The 22,342-nt window shown below is 35.3% G+C and overlaps 1 protein-coding gene across 1 annotated transcript in view; it reads left to right on the top strand.

The window, feature by feature from the left end:
- The window catches only part of eys (eyes shut homolog), a 248,419-nt gene that overhangs the window by 112,377 nt on the left and 113,700 nt on the right, over positions 1–22,342 (top strand). Inside the window, exons 26-31 of the mRNA XM_038296242.1 lie at positions 1,164–1,260; positions 2,541–2,648; positions 5,293–5,438; positions 17,111–17,282; positions 17,581–17,659; positions 18,040–18,239. Of these exons, the coding sequence (XP_038152170.1) occupies positions 1,164–1,260; positions 2,541–2,648; positions 5,293–5,438; positions 17,111–17,282; positions 17,581–17,659; positions 18,040–18,239 (802 nt within the window). The remainder of the gene's footprint in view (positions 1–1,163; positions 1,261–2,540; positions 2,649–5,292; positions 5,439–17,110; positions 17,283–17,580; positions 17,660–18,039; positions 18,240–22,342) is intronic.

The following is a 22,342-nucleotide window of genomic DNA, read 5'->3' as shown; positions in this document are numbered from 1 at the left end:
TAACATCAGGAGTGCACACTTTCTAATGAGGCAAAAATTACAATTTTTGAAAGGATAAATATTAATAGACATAAACTCAATAAATAAAATCACTGCCAAAAGATTTTTTCCATGGAGTGTGAACATTCAGATAACTTTGGATGGAACATTTGCCTGCAGACTGGGGGATATTTATTGGGTAATTATATTGCCACTGTTACGAACACGTAAGAAAGAATGATTTCTTAAGTTTCTCTTTTTATCAAATTCTAATAAGTCAAAAAACTTTTCCAAATTGCTAAATTGGAGGTACTGTTTAAAGGCTTTTGAGGAGATAGATAGACAGACAGACCGCCTTGGGTATTGTATGGCAAACAAATCCTGTGTTGTTGTACACAATCTGTTACTATAGTTGTTACTGAAGAGCCCCTTCACTCGTAAAGATATTTAGTTTTGTATAATTTTTGATTCAATATTACCAAGTTTGTTGATTTTTCCCAATCCCATTTTATTTGTTAAGCACTTAAAAACAACCACAGCTGACCAAAGGGCTGTACAGAAAAAATAAAATAAATAAATTAAACATAGAACAGTACAGATAAAAAAACAAAACAGATAAAACATGAGAAAAATAACATTCACACAATCAAATCAATAAAATTGGTTAGATTGTACAAAAAATACATGAATCACTAGCCTCAAAACAAGTATAAATCCTCCTGCAGGCTGAACCTTACAGACTCCCAGGCCACCTGACAATTGAGACAAAACATCCATGCTGATCTGCTTAGCTGCGCTGCCCTCAACCCTCTAATGAACGAGGCCAAAAGAGCTCTTGGGCTTAGCCTCTCCCTCTTACCTTAACTTTACACGTCCCCATGCTCACTGGCTTCCACTCTCACAAACATACACACACACACTGATGCAAATGCATGGCATCATACAGTACACACTCCCAAACCACTAACCCTCAGACCAATCTGTCTGCAGCACTGTATTATTATTAGACTTACACACCCTCGAAGGGGAAACAGTGAGTGCTTAGAGCTGGAAGATGAGATATGCTACAGGGGCTAGTAGTTCCATTAAAATGGCATTCACTGAGGCCTTTGTTATCATCGGCCTTGATGTTTTCGGAATGTTGTGAGGTTTGCTGATCCATGACCATCTCATCTATCTTTCAGGATTTGAAGGAAGTTTGTGTGAAATTGACACCAATGAGTGTGCTTCAGACCCATGCCAAAATCTTGGGAAATGTGTGGACCAGGTGAATGGTTACAGGTAAAGAAAATAAAAGAAAAATGTATCTTTGTACCCCTCAGGAGGTTAAAGGCACCTTTACAGTCTGGAAAAGAATGCCTTTTAGTTCAGGCTTGATTAAGTATTGGAAAAAAAATATGAAAAAATGTGTCACTTCCTCCTTGCATCCTCCCTTCCTTTGTTATGTATGTAATCTCTATTTATTATCCTTTAGTATTTTTTGATTCCTTCCTCCTTTGTTACATTTCTTTCTTTCTTTGCATATACTGTCTTCCATTTCCTTCTTCCTCTGAGTTCATAGTTTCTTTCTTTTATTTCCTCTGTAATATATCTTTATCACTTATTTTGTCAGCAGTGTCCTTTCTTGCTGTTGTCGATACTATCTTTATTGACTTATACATTATTAATTTAAAAAGCATTCTTCTTGAAATAAAAAAAAAATAAACTTTTTTTTTTTGTTGTTAAACTGATTATTATAGAATTTTAATGTTCAGATTTCCAAGCTATTTCATGTGTTATGTTATTTTTTTATTTTGTTTTATTGTTTTATTCTATCCCTTATGCTATTTATTTTAACTGTTAAATTTTACACCATGTACAGCATTTTGGTCAATTAGTATTTCCAATTTTCTATAAAAATGAACTCAGACTTCATAAATATGTAAAATCTTGACCTGTTTATCACTTTTTAAGTTAATTAGCTATCATTTAAATATTTTACATAGGATGTACTGTATATAAATTACTCGGCATGTGAACTAAAATAAATAAGGTGTAGTAAGGCATAACTTTGACTAAATATGTCAAATTTCAGTTTTGGTATTTTTCTATACTGACCTACCATAATTTGTGGAAACCATATCTCACATTGACTGCATTAAGTTCAGAAGTGTCTAGTGAAAGATTTACTGCAATGTTCAACAAAAATGTATTGTTGAAGTTTATGTTGCAGACTAAATATGAAAAAATGTAGGTTAAAGCCATAGATTTTTTTTGAAAATGTGCAGAAAGTCGGGGTTTATTTACAAACTTTAAATGACCTATCATATATTTTTAAAGAGAATGATTTGTAAAATTGGCTCAAATTGTTAAGGTTTCAATATTTTTAAGTTATATTAAACAGTTTAAGGCTAACTGTGTAGTTCATTTCGGTGAATCTTGTATTCAAGTACTGTAAATGTCAGGCTTACTTAAGTATATTTTTCATTTACTTTTGCACTCAGCTTGTGTCCACAGAAAACATAAACCTCCTATTTTCTGTCTGAGGAAAGAACATTGATTAAAATATTTTTCTTTTGCAGGTGTGATTGTCAGATGGGATTTTCTGGCCTCCTCTGTGAGGAAAACATCAATGAGTGCTCCTCCAACCCTTGCAGCAACGCAGGCATCTGTCAAGACCTTGTGAATAAGTTAGTATAATTATATTCCAATTTTGTTTATTTTTTTCCATTTTTCTTTGAATTTTCACATAGGCTGTTTACTATAATGTAAGTTGAAAAAAACAAAACAATTTTTTGCTCTGTCTGAAGCAAGCACAATTAATATCATGAGTTTGTTTTGAAAGGTGAACAAACAAAATCATTTCATAGCCAAACATTTGTGGCCATGGTGTTTGTCTTCAAAGTGTTTCACTTTATATAACAAGCCTGTATTCATCCTTGACACGCATAAGCTTTCCTTCCAAAGACAGAGTGGATTCTGCAGGAAAGCATCATATATCTAGATTGGTCTTTACTCCACCAGCGCCTCTCTCTGTTGTGCTTAATGGGAGCCCCAGGGCATCAAGACTTAGTCGGACAGATGGAAAGAGAAGTCCCAGGGCCAATTTGAGTCCTAAATGGTTTGTCTTCAGTTTTTGTCCTCGTCTTGACTTAGCTCCCATGCGGCCTGGCCTGGCTCAGAAAACTCCCCCATTTGCACAGTCTAGGGAGTTCTCATCAGGTGTGTTTTAAAGCTGCCTAATCCACATCCTCATCTCCATCTTCATCTTCCTGAGTTAATAAGTCAATTTCTACCATAGTGATGATGCAATCTTTGTACCATCATCTCTAAAGCCTGATCTTACTTGTAAACATCCTGTTTATTTTACATACTTTGAACTTGGCTGGGTGAGAATGCTAAACTGACTAAAGTACAAGCTGTGAAAGAAGTGATGAAACTAGTCCTGTCTTATGGGCTTAGCAGGCTGTACTTAGAACAAAAAGCTACGTTTTAGCACACTGCAAAAATTGATTGAGATATTGCTGGTTTATTTAATCAAGAATATATTAAGACTTTAGCATGGGGGTGCCTAATTATATTCTTTGTCATAACTTAAACCTAGGCACAATTGCTTTCTCCTTGGAGATGCATGTTTATGTGATAACAGGTTTACAGAGGGATTTAATTTGATATACTATATCAACATAATCCAAACAAAATTTAGAATGAGACACACGCACAGGGAACATTGCTATACCATTGTTACAGGTTTTTCACATTTCTAGACAACACAGGGAAGCTGCACTATGCTTTATCTTTGTGGGTTTAAATGGACCTTTTTAATGATTATTTCTGCACAGTTATATGAAAAGTTGTTTTTAGCACATTTTGTGAAGTGGAAGGAAAAGACTGTTCTACAAAAACAAATATTTACAAGACGAAAAAGAAAAAGCCAGCGTAGAATTTATCATTTGCCAACCTTAATATTAAACAATATGGAATGCATTGTGGTAAATCTACATACATTTTAAACGTTCATAGACAGAATATTTCACCAACATATTTGCAATAGTTGAAATTCAGTCCTGTGGGGTGAATCATCTTTGAACATCAATTTTCTTGACACACATACCAAGATCTGGACTCAGCTTGGGCCATTCTAAGACATCTAATCTATATGCTTTGATTTACAGTGAACCATTCTTCTAGCTAAATATTTAGTGCCAATGGATCATGAGAGATAAGTTTCTCACTACTCTTAACTAGGTATGTCCTAATACGTTTTCATTCCTGATACTTCACCCATAATGGAGTATCCTTTGTATTAGTATTTATCTGATACAATATCAGCACAAATTATACATACTTCCATTGCTTATTTTGTTTAGTGGAATATTAAAAAAAGCCTCAATCAGGTTTTTCCTAAGAATTATTTTACATTTAGCTAAATTTTATGCCTTAAAAAGCATTTCCAAAGCACAAGGCTTCCATAATGAAGGTCCACCTTGGGGATGGCCTGTGCATGTTTATACAGTATGCAGTGTAAGTCCTTCCGTTCTTGTAGCCTTTTGGTTGTAACGCAAGATGGGAAATTTTGGCTCCCAGTTAACCAATAAAACTTATGGACCAATCTTTAATTTGCCCATGACATAGTAAAATGTACACTTCTGATGTCTCTTTTCTTTTTTCTAATCGCTTCTTACCTGTTACACCTTCCCAAAGGCAAGATTTTTGGAGTAAAGGAATGCATGCTCGGTGATATGTTTAAAGCTTTGGAAGACTTTATTCCTGATCCATCTCCTGTAGTTCCTTTGTCTTAATAGGCCCTATTCCACTGAAAGCCCTGTGGCAATCAGATTTAGAAAAAGTTTTCCTTTAGTTCCAGTGTCATCCAGCTTTAAATAAACCCCAAAGTTTAAAAGGTTTGACATTTATTTATTTATTTATTTATTTATTTAATCAACCTGCTACTGGTCAGAGTAGCTTTTTAACTCTGATTAATTATTAATAAGTGCAAAAAAATAACTAGTATATGGGAGATTCAATTTGGAAGTTGGACTTCACCAACTATTTAGATCATTTGACTTGTTTTTTATTTATGGGAGCCAGAATAAAAGGGAGGAATTTATACATTTACTAGACATTTCAGAATTGTATAAATACAAAATAAAGAAAATCAAATAAGTTGTTAATTTTGCTTCAACTTTGCAATTAAAATTATTACAATGTTTAAATGGAGTTTAAAAACTTCTGCATGAATTTTTTACTGCTTTATTTAACTTTTGACGTTTGTGGTCTCTGCAGGATTTTACCTTATTCCTATATAATTTAGTGTTATGACGTCCTTTTCAGGTTCCACTGCGTTTGCCCTTCTGGTTATTTTGGAGTGTTGTGTGACCTGGATGTGAACGAGTGTGAAGTCTCACCTTGTCTACATGAGGGCATCTGTATCAACATGCCTGGAGGCTTCAAGTGTGTCTGCCGACCTGGATACTCAGGTACCCACTTTGCCCTCAGGTGACATGAAGATCAATACAAGAGTCTGAAAAAGCTTATCATGATGCCCAGTGCAGCTGCATGCTATTGACACAGCTCTGACACAGATCTGGCTTTGCGTTAAAAAAGATAGGACTCATAATGCCTCGATTTTAATTAGCTTGCCTGCTGCTTCAAGATAAAAGATTTTTTGTTTTTGTTTTTAAACCAGGCAGATTAAATTACGTCACCTGAGTTATCCTTAAGATAGCTTTATTTCAGTTTATCATTCTATATATGTTGGATTGCTACTGGTTAATTTTAATGCATTGTGATCATATTCTTAATGAATAGCTATAGCAACATATATATCTAAATATATACTAACATTGGGATGTCTAACCATATATTTATTCTTTACATATATTTGTTGGTACCATCCAATATTAATTCCTGTCAGACACTCTAAAGATTAATTTCATTTGTCTTCCACACTGCATCATCAATTTATCCTTCCTCTAGTTCAGAGAAGGGGGAAATCTCAAAGGTATTGCCACTCTAGAGAGCAGAACCTGACATGCATGGCCCAATTCCTACAGTAGCAGCTTTTCTTATTAGGCCTACACACACCATAGTACAAGTCATCTCTTTTTCTGTTGCTATAAGCTCGTCTAAGGGAAGGGGTCCCCCAAGAGAGCGAGCAGGCAGGGTATACAGGACCGGATTGGCGGCAGTCGACCAGAACTCGTGCGGAATATTTGCCACAGTAATGTGTGCAGTAGTACTGCAACTTTGAATCCATCATTCTCTCTGTTTTTTATGTTTTTTTTTTTTTTTTTATGGGGGGGTGATACCAAAGTGTCTTAAATCTCAGAGCGTCACACTATTTCCAATTATTGAGTTAGGGAGAACTTTTCTTTGCATATCAAATGCTCCAAATAATTCATGTTTAAGTAGCTTCCATGCTGTGTCTGCTAAGTTGTGGTATAATTAAGCTAAAATGATATTTAATTTCCACCTGCTTATATTGACGTTTTAAGCAGCCCTTGTTTATGTTGCACCTCATAACCTTAAAAATTTTTTCTCACACATTTTTAAATAAATCACAAAAATAATTTTATTTTTGCTCATGATAGATTGTTTAAAGAGAAAACATTAATAGTCATTCCTGTTTTGGTCTCATCATATTTAAAAAGTTTTCCAATAGAATATACTCTGGACTTTATTTAAGTAATTCATGGCCATGAATATGTTTGAAACTAAACCATTGTGTAACCTAAACCCTTCCCAAGTCGCATGGCTTATTCCTCCTCCAACAATATTGTCCTGCATTTAGCAATACCAATTTTCCCAGCCACTCAGAGCAGCTTTTGCATCCATGCTGAACAAATCTAAGCCCCTACCATGGTTCAGCTATCACCACATGTCAATATGACATTTGTGTGTCAAGACAAATAGTGGTGTTTTTCTTATCTTTATTATGTTATTATGGTACTAATCTGGGTTTTCTTATTTTCTGAACAGTTTTTGTAGAAGCCTTATCTTGGTATATGTGATGGTTTGCCTTACTCTTTCTTTTTCAGATGATGGTGTAAACAGTCATTTTTGACATGTTCAAAGCCTAGGTTATTATTCTAAGTGGTGACTGGCACACAGGAGGCGCTGGGGCTTCGCCCTCCCTGATAAAGGGAGAAGTAAATATGTTTTTTTACAAAGTCAGAAATATATATAGCAGTTTTACTTTCTAAAGTATGCCTCTATGTAATGTAAAATATACTTAAACTACATTTCCTAGCAATTAATATGTATTTACCAGTCAATTCCCACATAAAGACCTATACAGAGCATCCCGCAGTTTAAATCAGTGATAATTTACATACTGTTTCGGTAGGATCGGGGAGGCTTTCCCATTACAGTTACCAACTCCAAAAAAACTCTGCCAGGCAGACGAGCTCAAAGTCAGCTCCTATGTCAGAGGATGAAATAGAGCACATACAGTTATTCACAGTCAGAAAACAGGTCTACACTGAAAAACAGTCCACGTTCCAACATCTATAAACAAAGAAAAAACAGGGTATTGAAGAAGACATGGTATATTATTCTTACCTCTTTTTATATCATGTCATAAGAATGTGAAACAGTATTTACCATGCTAAGGAGAGATTTTGCTTCAACAGGCCCTTGGTTAGTGCCACTCTGCTGCAAGGAGACTTGTGCACACAACAAGTCCCCAGACCCAGCACTAGATACCACAGCACTATTGCCAAGTCTTTAGCCAGAAAAGTCTCTATTTGCTGTCCTAAATGGTGCTAGAATGCGCCTAATGGTGTGATTGCCTAATTTGCATATCCAGCTGAGGCAGACTCGGAATCCCTCTGATTGCTTTTTCTCTTTAGCTGTCTAAAGCAGTGCAGAGGGATATTGGGATAGCTTGGAGGAAATTACCTGGGTGGGGGTTGAGAGTGCTATGGAAAATTTTATAGAAACAAGTAAACAAAATACATAAAATTCAGCCATACCAGTTGGTGGCGGCAATTTTACCAACCTCCACCAAGAGTCTGAAAAAGCTTATCATGATGCCCAGTGCAGCTGCATGCTATTGACACAGCTCTGACACAGATCTGGCTTTGCGTTAAAAAAGATAGGACTCATAATGCCTGATTTTAATTAGCTTGCCTGATGCTTCAACCAACTCACGAAGAAGTAGAAAGCTGTGCAGATACACACCAAGGAGGGAGGTGCACAAAGGAAGAGCATGAGGTGATTTAGGACAGAAATAGCAGCAGTTTTACAAATGTGTATTTCATTTGCAATCTGGATTTGAATTTGAGATTTTCTCTCTCTCTGCTGTGGCTTGCAACCCGACAGTTCTGGATGACAACAGCAGACAGTGAGAGATTTGCAAGCGAGCTTACCGATCCACTCATTTCTCAATCAAGAGGACAAGGTTTGGTGCAGTGTTTTCGCCAAAGTCCTCATCAACACAGAAAAAAGTTTCTAGATTTGGTGCTAGTTGTCTTAAAAAAAAAACAGAGTTCTGAAAAGTTGCTAAATACAGCAATAAAAGCTCTAAGTTGGCAACACTATACCACAGTTGATCCTTGTCTCTCGCTGAACAATTATCAAATTCACTTATCTTCTTATTCTTATCATTGTATTGACCTTAGAAACATGAATATAACCTTCTTTCACTCAGTTGTACTCTGTTCATCCTATAGATTCAGCTAAAAAAACATTAGTTGTTGTTTATTATTTAATTTGATAACCTTCCTCTCTACATTGAACATTATACAATCAAAAATTGTTCATTTACTTGATCATTGAAAATTGACATTTTGAGAAAGCATTTAACCCTGATTGGAATCTTTCCAGAACTTTTTCACTGACCTGTCCCCTGTTCTCCTTTATCTTTGTGATACATTTTGTTCACTATTGTATATACTGTTTTAGGCAAGGCAAGGGGATTTTATTTGTATAGCACAATTCAGTACATGGATAATTCAAAGTTCTTTATATGAATTTGATCATAAAATACAAAAAAAAAATAAAAGCAGAGTAAAAACAATCACAGGTTCAAGCACCTGCCTGGAGACCTACCCTCTTTCTCCTATTCCATTTCCTGTCTTCCTTATGACAAAAATAAATGCCACTAATGCCTAAAAAATATAATAATAGAAAAAATGTTTTACACAGGTGGACCCTATTTCAAAAAGACTTCCAAAGAGAGTTACTGAAAGAAACTATATATATATATATATATATATATATATATATATATATATATATATATATATATATATATATATATATATATATATATATATACATTCCACATTTTTCAGATATTTATTTAGGGAGAAAATCCTAAAACAATCTATAATTTCTTCTTAGAATTCATATCTGTGCTTACTTTTTTTGTTGGTCTTTCAATACAATCAAAATAAAAAAAAAACATTAAACTAGCCTAGATACTATATTGTTAAAGGTATTCAATAAGATTAAAAAGCTTTTTTTTGTTCTTTTTCTAATGTCTGGATTCCGTATGTCTGCTAAGTTATTTGTCTAATGGTACTACAATTATAATTACTTTTTATCATAAGCCATTGCCTAAAATTCCTATTTTAGAAATCATATTTTGGAAGGCTTGACAGCCTGCATAGATATCCACTGACAGATCAATATTCGGGGACTTTTGCTCAAGATCCTCTGCAGTGCCTGTAATATATTTTTGGACTGCACGTACTGTAGGTGTCATATTGTTTTCAGGGTCATAAGTCATTGCTACGACATGATTAATGGCTAAACTTGTTTAAATAAATCACAGTTTAAGCACAGTATTCATCACCTTCTGTTTTTTCTTCTTTGCCCATCATTAGGGAGCACACTCCCTTGAGTGATGTACAGTGCAATCAGCACATTGTTGCAGTATACTTAGTCAGCACATTGTTTGATGATGATGTTCTAGCTTGTGAGGTGCTTTTTTTTTGTTTGTTTGTTTTGGCTGTTAATGCTTTTCACAATCTATTGTGATAATATCTGTGCTAGTGTAATATAGGTATTGCCCATTGACTGCTGATGTGTATTTCATTTAAAAAGCAACAATGGGTAATGTGTAGCCACTGGGGACATATCTTTAAATTCCAGGTTCTGTGCCCCTGAAAGTAACTGGCAACACAGCACTTTCACAAAATAAAATGTCTACTTTGGTTTTGGGGAATCTGTTAGCAGATATCTTTGAACCATCAGATTAAGAAGTCATGAGGTAGTTTTAAAGACAAGGCCACATTCACTCCTCTTGATTAAATGCTACATGCTCCTAGTATATCACTGGCTAATTGTAAGTGCCAGCTCTTGTCAAAGTCCTTCCCCCTGCTGTGATTGTAACTGGCTTCGTGTCGTCGCAAAAAACTGGAGACTGTACCATGAGTTGGTTGATTGGTTGGTTGTTTGTTTGTTTGATTGATTGACTTTATTGATCTCACAGTGGAGAAATGTACTCGTTACATTGGCTTAATAGTCAAAAAGTAAAGGGGTGCACAAAATAAAATATATTAAAGATCAAGAAAAGGATAACAAACTCATAATGGATTGAGTGTTGGTATCAGCGCTGAAGTGCAAATGCTTGGAGGTGTAATTATGTATGGATAAATGCATAAACGATGGGAAACAAAAGACTTACTCAAATGTGCATAAAATGAGGCCCAGCAGCACATTCTTTAAGAATGCTTGAAGACACAGCGACCCAAGAACAGAGTGAGTGAGAGAGAGACAACTACAGGTGGTGCCAAGGCTTAAAGTAAAAAGAAAAAAAGGATTCTGAGATTCAACTTTTTTTGAGAAGGCTAGGGTTGTTCAGTGTAAATGAATAATTTTTGAACAGGAAATTTTTGTCAAAATAAACACCATTCTTTTATTGAATGATGATTTTTTTTCATTATCATTAAACACCAGTTCTAATGCCTTGTGAACTTTAACTAAGTTCCAATTAAACTGCAGACTCTAATAGGAGTGGGTATTATCAAAGACTTCAAAATACTATGTGTATTACGATACCAAGGTCTCAATTAGTATTGCTTTTGGCTGCCTGTTTACTTTTTAGTTTTTGTTTAGTCTTTATGTGAAACGGAAATTTTAGTTTTTATAAATTTTAGTCATACAGTATTCACCAGTATTCACATCATTCACCAATACACCGCAAACAACGCCCAAACTAACAACAACAGCATGTCTTCAAAGAGCTCAATCTATCATAGGCTTTTCTTGCAGCAACTAATCAATGGCCATTGACGTCCTAAAGCCAACAGGGTACTAGAGTTAACCAACCAACCATTCACAAATAACAGAAACAAGGCATAGACGAGGTTAAACATAAAACTTAATCTTTAAGACATTCTCAAGAGGCACAGGTTAACAGTGGCAAAGGGGAATGTTGCCGGTTTGATCCACACAGCCTTCACTCAGGGTCCCTGAACAAGATCCTTAATCCCACACTGCTCCCTTGACTTTTCTCTGTGTTTTTAGCAAATTTAGCAACTTAAAAACAATAATTGTGAAAGCAGCAATAATTCCACTCTGCTTTTCTTAGTGCTGTCTCATACTGTAGGCATAGACACCTGCAGCTCTCTTATCCTAAAACCTCAACATGCAGTGATACTGCGTACACACCAAACGCGTATCCAGCATCAAAAAGAACTCCAACGCCTCAAGTTGCATGTTTCTGCTCATTGAAGTCAGATGCACATTAATGGCATTTTTATGTGCAGATATCAATGTGCGATCAGTAAAGTTTAATTATTATTATTATTATTGCCTATTTTTAGTTGTGGTTTAATCTGTGGTGTTTGACAGGGTTGTCGTTTTGCAAAAACTTATCTCTGCTTTCTCACCAACATCACATGTTGAATTTCTAGCTATTTGTGGAATTAAAATAAGTCCTTAAAACGCTTTTATCTATTTATCTGCCACTGTTGGAGCAGCGCATCACGCTGTGTTTGGCAGTTGCATACTGACACATTATGTATATACCAGGTGGAAGAAATGCATGAATTTTCTTGTTAATATCCATTACAACCTGGAGAGACTCACACAGAGAAAAGTTCCAATTAGAAAATATTTAATTTATCCATACAGGTAACATAATCATATTCTTCAAAAATATTTATATCTAAGGAAAACCTTAAAGAAAACATTTAAGACTGATAAGTCTGGAGCTTTGTTTGTTACAGAGTGCAGTCTCTTTCTAATTTAAAGTTAAAAAAAATAGTGGATACATGTTACATGAAGAATAATGTAAATCCAGCACAAGCTTCTGATTAGTAGCTTCTGATTAGTTGAAGCGTGGCCTGTTAAACTTCATGTTCTTTGGGTGACAATTGCTTTTATCTGTTCCATATTGAATCAGCAAACCCTCTTCTGCAACTTTAGTATTAATTATTAGTTGATGTAGCTTTAAATGGTTGACCAGTGAGCATGTTAATTCTCTTTATAAATCCAAATGTGCTGCACATTTTAATTAAGCATTTATACAGTAACTTTCAGCCAAACCAGCAATTATCAGATGTTGCCAAATACTCATCCTGAAAGCAAGTTTCTTCGTGGATATAACTTACCTGCTTTATTTCAGACCCTGGAACAATCTGAACTGTGAAAAATATTTGGTTAACTTGAATATTGTTTGAGATATCTATCAAAAGAAGAAAGGTTTTCTTTTTTGAATTCCAATATTTTATTTCTCTTATTGCACTTTTTGGATCCTGACATAAAGAGGACACCTTAGGACAGGAAGAATAAGAAATCACTTCATAAGAGAACACACTCACATACTAATCTGACAGTATGAGTTCAAAGACTTCTTTTCCCTTTACAATCAAAATTCAACCCTTTGCTTGGCCACCCACAAAACGGTAAAGTTCAATCTACAACTATAATCATATGTTAATAGTTTTAAATAAACATTTGTCCAGAATTTCAATTGAGGGTAAACTGTAGTTATTGTTGACACTGTATATTTTTCTTTCTAAAACGCCTACGCTTTTCGACTTCAAAGTGCCTGTTTTATTAGACAAGCCAAGTAAAGCCCAAAGACATTTAGAGTCATCAAAAATGGATAAAAGCAGAATGTGCTCCACAGTCTGAAGCCACTAAATATACAGAATGTTTGTCTAATAAATAACTTAAATACATAATTTAAACATTACAGTTTCAAAGATGTTTTCTTTCTGGTATGAAGCGATTCAACTCTAATCCCACCAAAACTTTAAGCTTGCAAAGACTGAATAAATTAAAAGAAATCTAAGGTGACAACAAGTTTTTCTAAATTGTTTGACCATCATGAGAACATTTGGAGTTAATTTTGAAAAAAAAAAAAAAACAGGAAGATTTGCTCATAGTTTGACCTGCTTTAGCATAAATAAACATAAGAAGCAAAACAAGAGCATGACCTGATGCCACAACTAAGCAAACATTGTATGATAAAAAATTTGTTTTAAGTATAAGGAAACATGAAACAGATAAAGATATATCTCTTTATAATGCATGTAGCATGGATATGTTTACCATTCTTGCCAGGCTGTGCGATCACTTCAAATGTAAATGTTACTAAAGAGATCAGAGAGAAAACCAGGTCTTGCTGTTAAAGCAGCTTTATTTGGACTGAAAGCTTGCTGCTGGTAAGAAACAGGAATACGATGTTAAGGATCTGTATTAACTAATTGAATATGCTGTATTTTCTGAAGGGCAACATAAGTCTGCTGACTGATTTTGTGGAAAAATTAAAGAAATTCATGGAAAAGAATCAGCCCAAGAAACGTGAAGATCAAGGATAATTATTTTTTGCAAAAATCGTTCTTTTGATAAAGTTTCCTGAATTTCTTCTGCTACAGTGGATATACATTGTCTACAAACCTCCATGTCTTGAGGTTAGCGTAGTGTGTTGGAAGCCCCAGTGCATAAAATCTGCTCCTATCTGGTGGTTTGCTAAATAAATTACAAATGACCAAAAAGCAAGCTCTGGTGCCTTGCCATTAAGCTGGTTATAACTACTAAAGAAACCAAGGGGTGTCAATGTTGTGACAATCTCAACATCCTGCACAAGTGCAAGTGTCACCACATAGTTTAACAGTAGACCACCCCAACCACAATACTTGATTTATGCAAGCAAAAAACTAAATTAGTGAAAAAATCTCCCATTAAGGGGATGTATTGTATATGTAGGGGTTTGTGTTTGATTTCCTACAAATATAGAATGCATTTAAGGTGTTGCAGCATTCAAAGTATGTTTGCTGTTTAACAGACAGTACATGCTTGGTGCCAAAACTACTTTTTGCCACTATTTAAAAAAACGTATTATTTTGGAGTGAACAATAGTTCCAATGTCATCCTATTCCTTCACCACTTTGTTAAATTAAAGCATTATTACTTTCTTTTCACTCCCCATCAGTTTACGTGCACAGATATGCAGTGTAGGTTTACAGTTGTACCATACTGCTTTTACGTTAGATAATGGATTCAGCAGTACATAGGATGATTGGCTTTGTGTAAATTAGTCCACTTGCAAAAAGTACAATTTGAATGTGAACAGAACTGAACCTATTAAAAACATCTCAGATTTTGCTTCTGGTTAGATTGTAGGTCTTTTCTGTTCTGAATACACCTTATATTATTAAATTTTAAGAAACATCCTTGCTATATTATAGTAAATGTATGTGTTCAATCAGGGAACGTTTTTTATAAGAGAATTCACATATTTTAAAATTCAGTTAAAATACGTTGGTTTACAGTACTGGGTTCCCACAGGGAACAGTGCTGGCACTATTCCTCTTAACCATCTACACTGCAGACTTCTCCATCAGTTCCAAATGCTGCCACCTCCAGAAGTTCTCTGACAATTCTGCCATAGTTGGCCTCATCACAGGTGGGGTCAACTCAGAGTACAGACAGTGGACCCAGAACTTTGTGCCAGCAGAACCACCTTCTGATTAATACAGGAAAAACCAAGGTGCTAGTGGAGGACTTTCGCAGAAGCAGATCGACCCCACTGACACCAGTGAACTTCTAGGGAATGGACATTGAGATAGTGGACTCTTATAAGTACCTAGGTGTTCACCTGAATAACGAACTGGACTGGATGAGGCTCTGTATAAAAAAGGTCAGAGCAGACCCTTCTTGCTCAGGAGACTCAGGTCTTTTGGAGTACAGGGTGCACTCCAAAAGACCTTCTATGCTACTGCTGTGGTATCAGCCATCTTCTATGGAGCTGTCTGTTGGAGCAGTGGCTTATCTGTTGCCGAGAGAAAGCGACTGGATAAGCTGATCAGGAAGGCCAGCCCTGTGATTGGATGTCCTCTGGACTCAGTGCAGGAGGTGGGAAACAAAAGAACCCTAACTAAAATAACATCTCTGTTGGAAAATTTCTCCAACCCCATGCGTGAAGCTGTTGCAGAACTGTAGAGCTCCTTCAGTGACAGACTGCTGCACCCTAAATGCACCAGGGAGCGTCATCACAGATCCTTCCTCCCAGCAGCTGTAAGACTTTAGAACCACCACTGTTCCCAACAACCTCAATAAGTTTTTACATTCATGCTGATTTTGCACAGTTTCTTCATTAGTCAGTTAAATAACATGCTTCTGACATTTTGCACATCTCTGATGTTGCTATTTTCAAATATCCATTACTGTAAAAATGTCCACAGGTGTATATGGGTTATTTATTCTCCAGGTGCACAGTATTTATATTGTTAAAACAGTATTTAATTTGCGTTATTTCTTAACTCTTCACTATTATATTATTCTTATACATGTTTCTAAGGTCCACATTTGGGTGATGATTTTTCTATAATCTTTTTACTGCTGTAAACACCAGAATTTTCCCATTGTGGGGCAATAAAGTAATTTTCTATTCTGTTCTTTTCTAACAATTCTTTCTCACAAATATGTAATGGTTCTGGGTTATTTTTCAAAATATGTACTTCTCCGTGGCCACGTAGTTTTCTTTCTTTCAGTTTTTTTTCTGCAATGCTCCTATGGCCCTCTAGCTATTTTATTTTGCTCTTTTACAAATAAGGTATACTGAATTTTGTATTTGTAACATGACTGAAGTTTAATAATTTCCTAATTGCCTAATTATAATTTTTTTAACACTTTGACTGAAACAATAGCCATGGTACATGCATTCCTCACTTATTGTTACACCAATAAAACTAAGATCTTAAGAAAAGTTGGCTTATTTTATAAGTTTTTATTTTGTTAGTTTTTTTCATTTCAACAAAGCTTTAAATACCTAAAAAACTTGATTGAGCCCAGATGTCACATTCAACTTTAGGTGGAGTAAAGCAAGATTATTTGTATGGCATATTGCAGAAGTAAGCCAATCCAAAGTACAGCTTATGTTCAGAACATAGGAACAGCTTAGAAAATTGCATCCACACAAGTGTACACAGTACCAATGACGATGCTTTTGGACATATGCCAGGCACGTTGGTGGCACTGCTGTTGTGTTTACCTTGCTCATGGGAGGTAAACAAAGCAACACGGTAGCAAGAAGGCACGTGCTGGATATAGATGAGGATGCAACTATGACATCCCTTTCAGAAAAAAGATTGTCTTTTAAAGTGAATAATTTCGTTGAAGTGGTACACAGGATATGAGAATCATAAAGCTCCATTCAGACAGTTTTTATCACATTTGCTATTGGCAAGGATTTAAGTGTTCTTACAAATTTGCTGAATTCAAACCATGGTCCCTGTTTGACTACTATAACCTATATGTGTTTCTTTTCACATTTAATTATTGAAAGCTCTCCAGATTTGGTACATTTACTTTCTACCATTGTTAGAGTTCCTTTTGTGGACCCCACTACTGTTAGGGCTATCATTTGCTGTATATGGATTGGCCTGCAACTCGCATGTAGGATACACACTGAAACATAAAACTAGCATTTTGAAAGTTGTCCATTCTGTGACCTGTTTCCAAAAATGATTGTTCATAGTTTGTCTAATCTGTTTGGGTGCACAGCTTAAATGATAAATTACCTTTGCAAGTAATCTTGTGTCTATGTTGATCATTCCTTAACGAGCCACAGATTTTCTGTATTCCCCAGAGCCTTGCTCTGTTTTGTTGTTATTTTTGTGTAAACAGCAGTAGGTGTTTGATGGCTTTTTAAACAATGTTCTCCTAGTGAAACACTCCTTCTTTCTAGGAGCGCATTGTGAAGTGAACATCAATGAGTGTCTTTCCAGCCCATGCCAAAATAATGGAAGATGTATTGATGAGACTAATCAATATCACTGCTGGTGTCCTGATGGCTTCATAGGGCTCCACTGTGAGTCCAACATTGATGAATGCATGTCAGCTCCGTGTCTTCATGGGAGGTGCGTACTTTTCCCTTTCTTTCAACAAAAAAATAATGATTATTGGATAAAATTATAAAATGACCCCCTTGCCAACAAGGCAGGAACTACTTTTATTTTGTGGTCATACTTAAGTCACGATTATCAACTTAGCTAAAGAGAGATTATTACATTCCAAACATTATATTGATTTCTGTATAAGCTTTCTCCGTGACATATCCATCAATAAGACTTTCATTAAGAAAGCTTCATATATATTTTTTTTTTTTCTGCTTTGCTACGGGATCCAATTTTGACCTTATCTGTTTTTCTCCCCCAGCTGTAAAGATGGAGTAAATTCATACACCTGCCTTTGTAAAACGGGTTGGACTGGCATCAGATGTGGAACAAACATTGATGTGAGTTTAGTTTAATTAATAAACCTGGTGGGTTTTCAGTAGAAAATGCCAGGAGCCTTTTGTAGTCTTTGTGTGGCCTTTGGTATCATTACCTCTATTGACGTGTTTGTGAGATAAGTCAATTGGTCTACCAGGATCATGTAAACATTGTAGAAATACCTGATTAAAAGGAATTGGCTTAGTGGAAAGCCTAATTGATTTAAATCAAAGCTCTCTGCTGGACTCCAGAGATAAAATATAGAATTGCTTACTGGCTTTCTGTATATTCAGTAAATTAACTATTAACAAATTACTTTCCTTGGTGTTTAGCCTAAACTAAAATTATGGTATACAATCTTCTATGTTGTGTTGTTGTCAGTTGAACCTACAATATCTTTCAGGACTGTGCCTGCAATCCCTGTGTAAATGGAGGCTCCTGTGTGGATCTCATTGATAAATACGCATGTTTCTGTCTGGATGGATTCACAGGAAAGACTTGTGAAACTGACATAGATATTTGTAAAGACACCTCTTTTAACGTCTCACTGTGCTTCAATGGAGCCACCTGCATCGATGGTGAAGGATCAAACTTCACTTGCATGTGAGTTTGCATACTGCATTTTTTGTTTCTTTGACATTCAATGATTTTATGTAGACTGAGAAAAGCAAATATTTTTCAGTTGACATATAACTCCAAGTTATCTAATATTTAATTAAATAGATTTTGGACTGCCATGTCTTGTGCTGTAAACACAACAGGCTGTGTCTTAGAAGAAGAAGTCTGGTTCAATCTTAACTCATGGAAATACAGTAAGCTCTGCACATATATGGAATACATTCACAATTACCATTCAAAATATCATCATTTTTTAACAATTAGATAATTCAACTCCACACCAAATACTTCATTTTAAAAACACTTATCTAAGCCAGTGAAACTCAACTATAACTTAACTGCTCTTATATTCACAAAGTAAACGACAAATAAAAATGGTTGAAAACCTAAGTCTATAGCACCTGACAATACCTCTACCCCGAACTAGCAAACATCTTACACCATAAATAAGGCATGACTTTACTGTACCTTTAAACAGGCAAAGTCAACTTCAGCAAAAATACTTCTAAATTTTTGGCTTGTTATAATCTCCCTAACAGAAGTTATGATCTATTCCTGTTTTTAGTAGGCAGTTCTAAAGTGATGACACAAAATAACAATACAATTTTTCTTCAAAACTAGTCCATCAGTAGACACGCAAAATGTGGAGTAGATATAAGGGAAGTAACCAAATGTCTGCGCTAACCTCTAAATTGAGCACTATATAGGGGTTACACCATTTTACATGAGCATGTGAATGTCTCTTGGATGAAAAAGTAGTGCACTCTGTGCACCCCTCACAAAGTATCATGGGATTTGATTTTGGGGCAAGAGAGAACTAGGATGGTGCTATGCTTCTAAGGTACTATGCGAGGAGCCGAGTCACTTGACTAAGGGGGGTTCAAAAGTAGAGATCATCTGTTCGAATGGTCAATTCACTTAGAGCATTCTATAGCCCCGTTCTATATAGTGATTGACAGGTTAGGGCTGACATTCAGAAACAGCCAATTATTCACTACTGATTCACATATTCCGGGGAGTGCACATGAGTACAATTTATTCTAGTAGAGTTCTTTATAGAATCTCAAACATCACACATATTCAGTTTGAGGCAGATTCGAAAATGCATGTCGGATTTACAGCCAAACATATCCAAATGGCAAGAGATGAAAATTCAACACTGCAACACTATAAGGTTCAGCAAGAAGTCGGTGTTTAAAGAGGGTTTAGCAGATTTTTTGTTTCTTTTATGTTGTGTCAAAACTTGTGTGAACTGCAGTGTAAAGAGAAAAACTCCACCAGTGAATGACGAGACTTCCTGTTTATAGGGGTTGTGCTAAACTGATGTCAGTTAAAGCGCATCTGTATCTTTTAAATGCTGGTCTGATATGACTAACAGGAACTGTGATGAAGCTCTTAACTAGTGCGTGTAAGTTATTACACCATTTTCTTTTTATCAATTAAAGTTAGATCATGACCATACCCAGATGCTTTGATGCAGGGTGAGGTGATGCAGTTTCTGGAACATCCAAATTATTCCTGAAAAACTGTCTGGATCCAGTAAAGTGATGGCGAGGGGACTTGTTTGGCTATCTACTCAGGTCTCAGTTTTTTTTTTAATTGGTGCATTCCGTTTAACCTATGGCTCCTGTCTAGAATGTTGTCTAAAATGTTGTGCTCCGGAGTATTAAATGATATCAGTGTTTTGTGGGAACAATTAGAAAAAAAAAAGGATTTATTGGATAAAGCTGAACATAAAATATTGCAAAAACCCACATGAATCAGTAAATATTTCCGTCTGATTCAAAAACCTGTTCTTAAGTGCATCTTAATCATTTTAAAGTTGAAATCATTGTCAGTGATAGGGAGCTTAATTTGCTCCAATTAAAAATGCATCCAGTCTAATAATAATTGTTGCTGCAGTACATCTGTGCCTTGCATCAGTTCTTCAGGTTGTTTGCAAGTGAATCATTACTTTTTAATTGCCATCATGCTATGCCTTGAGTGATGAAGTGGATCTAGATACAAGATGAATGCAGGGCTACTATGCCAATTCGACTCAGCAGATCCTCGGTTGCTGTACAGTTAATTACTTTACCTAACCTTGTGCTGTTGTGCTGCTATATGCTTGATGTAATGATTTATATGACAATGAATACTGTTACTCCAAGTAGTGTGTTGCTGTTTACAGTGTGAAGTGATGACACAGTGCACTGCCTGGGTAGCATGTTTTAAATGATGCTCCTCTGATTTAGAGTTGCTTCTATAATATTACATTACAGGGATGCAATTTGTCCTTTGAATTTGCAAATAAAATGAATGGGCTTTTGCTTATTGTTTTAGCTTGATGGAGAGAAGCTGCAAGAAAAAAAAAGGAAAATTATTGACACCATTGAATATGAAATAGAAAGGTAGAATCTCATAATTTAAGATAATATGACCTCCTAAGTGTTGTACAAAAACTCTCTGTAAAAGATATTAAATCCTAAAGTCATTTTGTGGGTTTACAATTATAAATTGTTAAAGGTATTACTTTATAGCAGATGTAGAATTTCCCAAGGGATGTTTTAGATTCCATAAACCCAGCAAGACTTCATGCTTTTTCTCTACATTTTCCGTTTTGACCTTCTACAGTCTGCCTTATTATTTAGCATTTGTCTTGCTCCCAGTTGGAAATTCATAGAGGTTTAATCCTTAGATTTTTGGCCTCCTTGGCCTCAGATTTGCAGAACCTTTGATGCATGATCAAGCTCTCTGTCCATCTGGAAAATCACAGTTTTTCACCAGGAGGTAGAAACACAGTGGGATGGATGTGCAGAATTTAAAAGTGATTTAATTTATACAACAAATAGCTTATTTTCTTATATACCTTTCTTAAAAATAAAATAATAAAGAAAACTGTTAAAAAAAAAAGGTATGCGTGAAAATCAGCATTTAATTTATTTGGGTCAATTTAAAACAATATTTCTGAATTAATGAAACCCAACAAGCCAAAAGAGTTGAATTTTTTTGTCGCATTGACCTAAACATTTTATGGATATCAGTTCATGTTTTATTAATCATTTTGAATTTCCAAACTTCTGCACAATCATCACATAACCAAACAATATAATGCAGTAAACAAAACAGAAACATTTACATTTTTCTTCAGATCATTTCCAGACAAGTTCATCATTCAAAAACTTTAGCATTCTGTTCATACCACCATATTGTTACATGCCAGCAAATGAGTTAAATGTAATAAAAAATCCATGTTTGGAAGCTCTTTGCCAGGTGCATAAACAGAGCAAACCACTACAAAATCTGGTGCTCTGTTAATATTTGATATTTAATATTTTTGTTGCTCTACACTTTGTTGCACATTTTATTATTGAATGTATGGTAGGGAGGGAAAGGCATATAGTGCATGTCTGTGGTTTAAAATAGACAAATTGACCAGATTTTATATATAGTATTTTTTTTAACCCTGAGAGATGCAATCTTTTTGTCAAAACAGTATGTAACTGTCACATACGATAGCAACCCATCTTTCAATCGAGGTTCAACTATTAGCCGTTTTCTTGTTTTGGTTTACTTTTTGTACTAAGCTAATCTTTTTTATTTATCACTGTCATTCAACTTATTTAATATATGACCTAGATAAATAGTAGTATAATTAAAAACAATTTTAATAACAAGAACATTTCAATGTGATTGTTTATTTCCTTCCAATACCTTCGAATTATCATCTGAAAAATTTCCACAAGCTGCTCCATTAGTTGCACAAAATCTCCAACAGACATCAGGATGTGACGGATAATTTCAAAATTTTTTGTTTGTTTGTTTTCAACAGAATACATTTTTAGCTGGGCATACACTTTACAAGTTTTTGCTCTTTTCGGACTGATTTTCCAGTGGCGAGAGAATTTTTTTGGATCGAGCCGAGTTTCAGCCTCATCATGCATCCTGCGTTATGTGATATATAGGCAGTAAGGGAGGGGCGATTAGCCTGTCACGACCACCTTCCAATCAGGAATCGTTAGGTCGGGAGAAATTCAGTTAGCCCTTGTAAGGTGTTAGTGGGGAAATCCTGCTGTTGAAGCAGAGCTATGAGAGTCTACGAGCCGATT

The sequence above is a fragment of the Cyprinodon tularosa genome, unplaced genomic scaffold (genome assembly GCF_016077235.1).
Source record: "Cyprinodon tularosa strain WSP-4 unplaced genomic scaffold, ASM1607723v1 ctg37, whole genome shotgun sequence".
In the NCBI taxonomy this organism is placed as follows: domain Eukaryota; kingdom Metazoa; phylum Chordata; class Actinopteri; order Cyprinodontiformes; family Cyprinodontidae; genus Cyprinodon; species Cyprinodon tularosa.
This window is presented reverse-complemented; position numbering and strand designations above follow the sequence as displayed.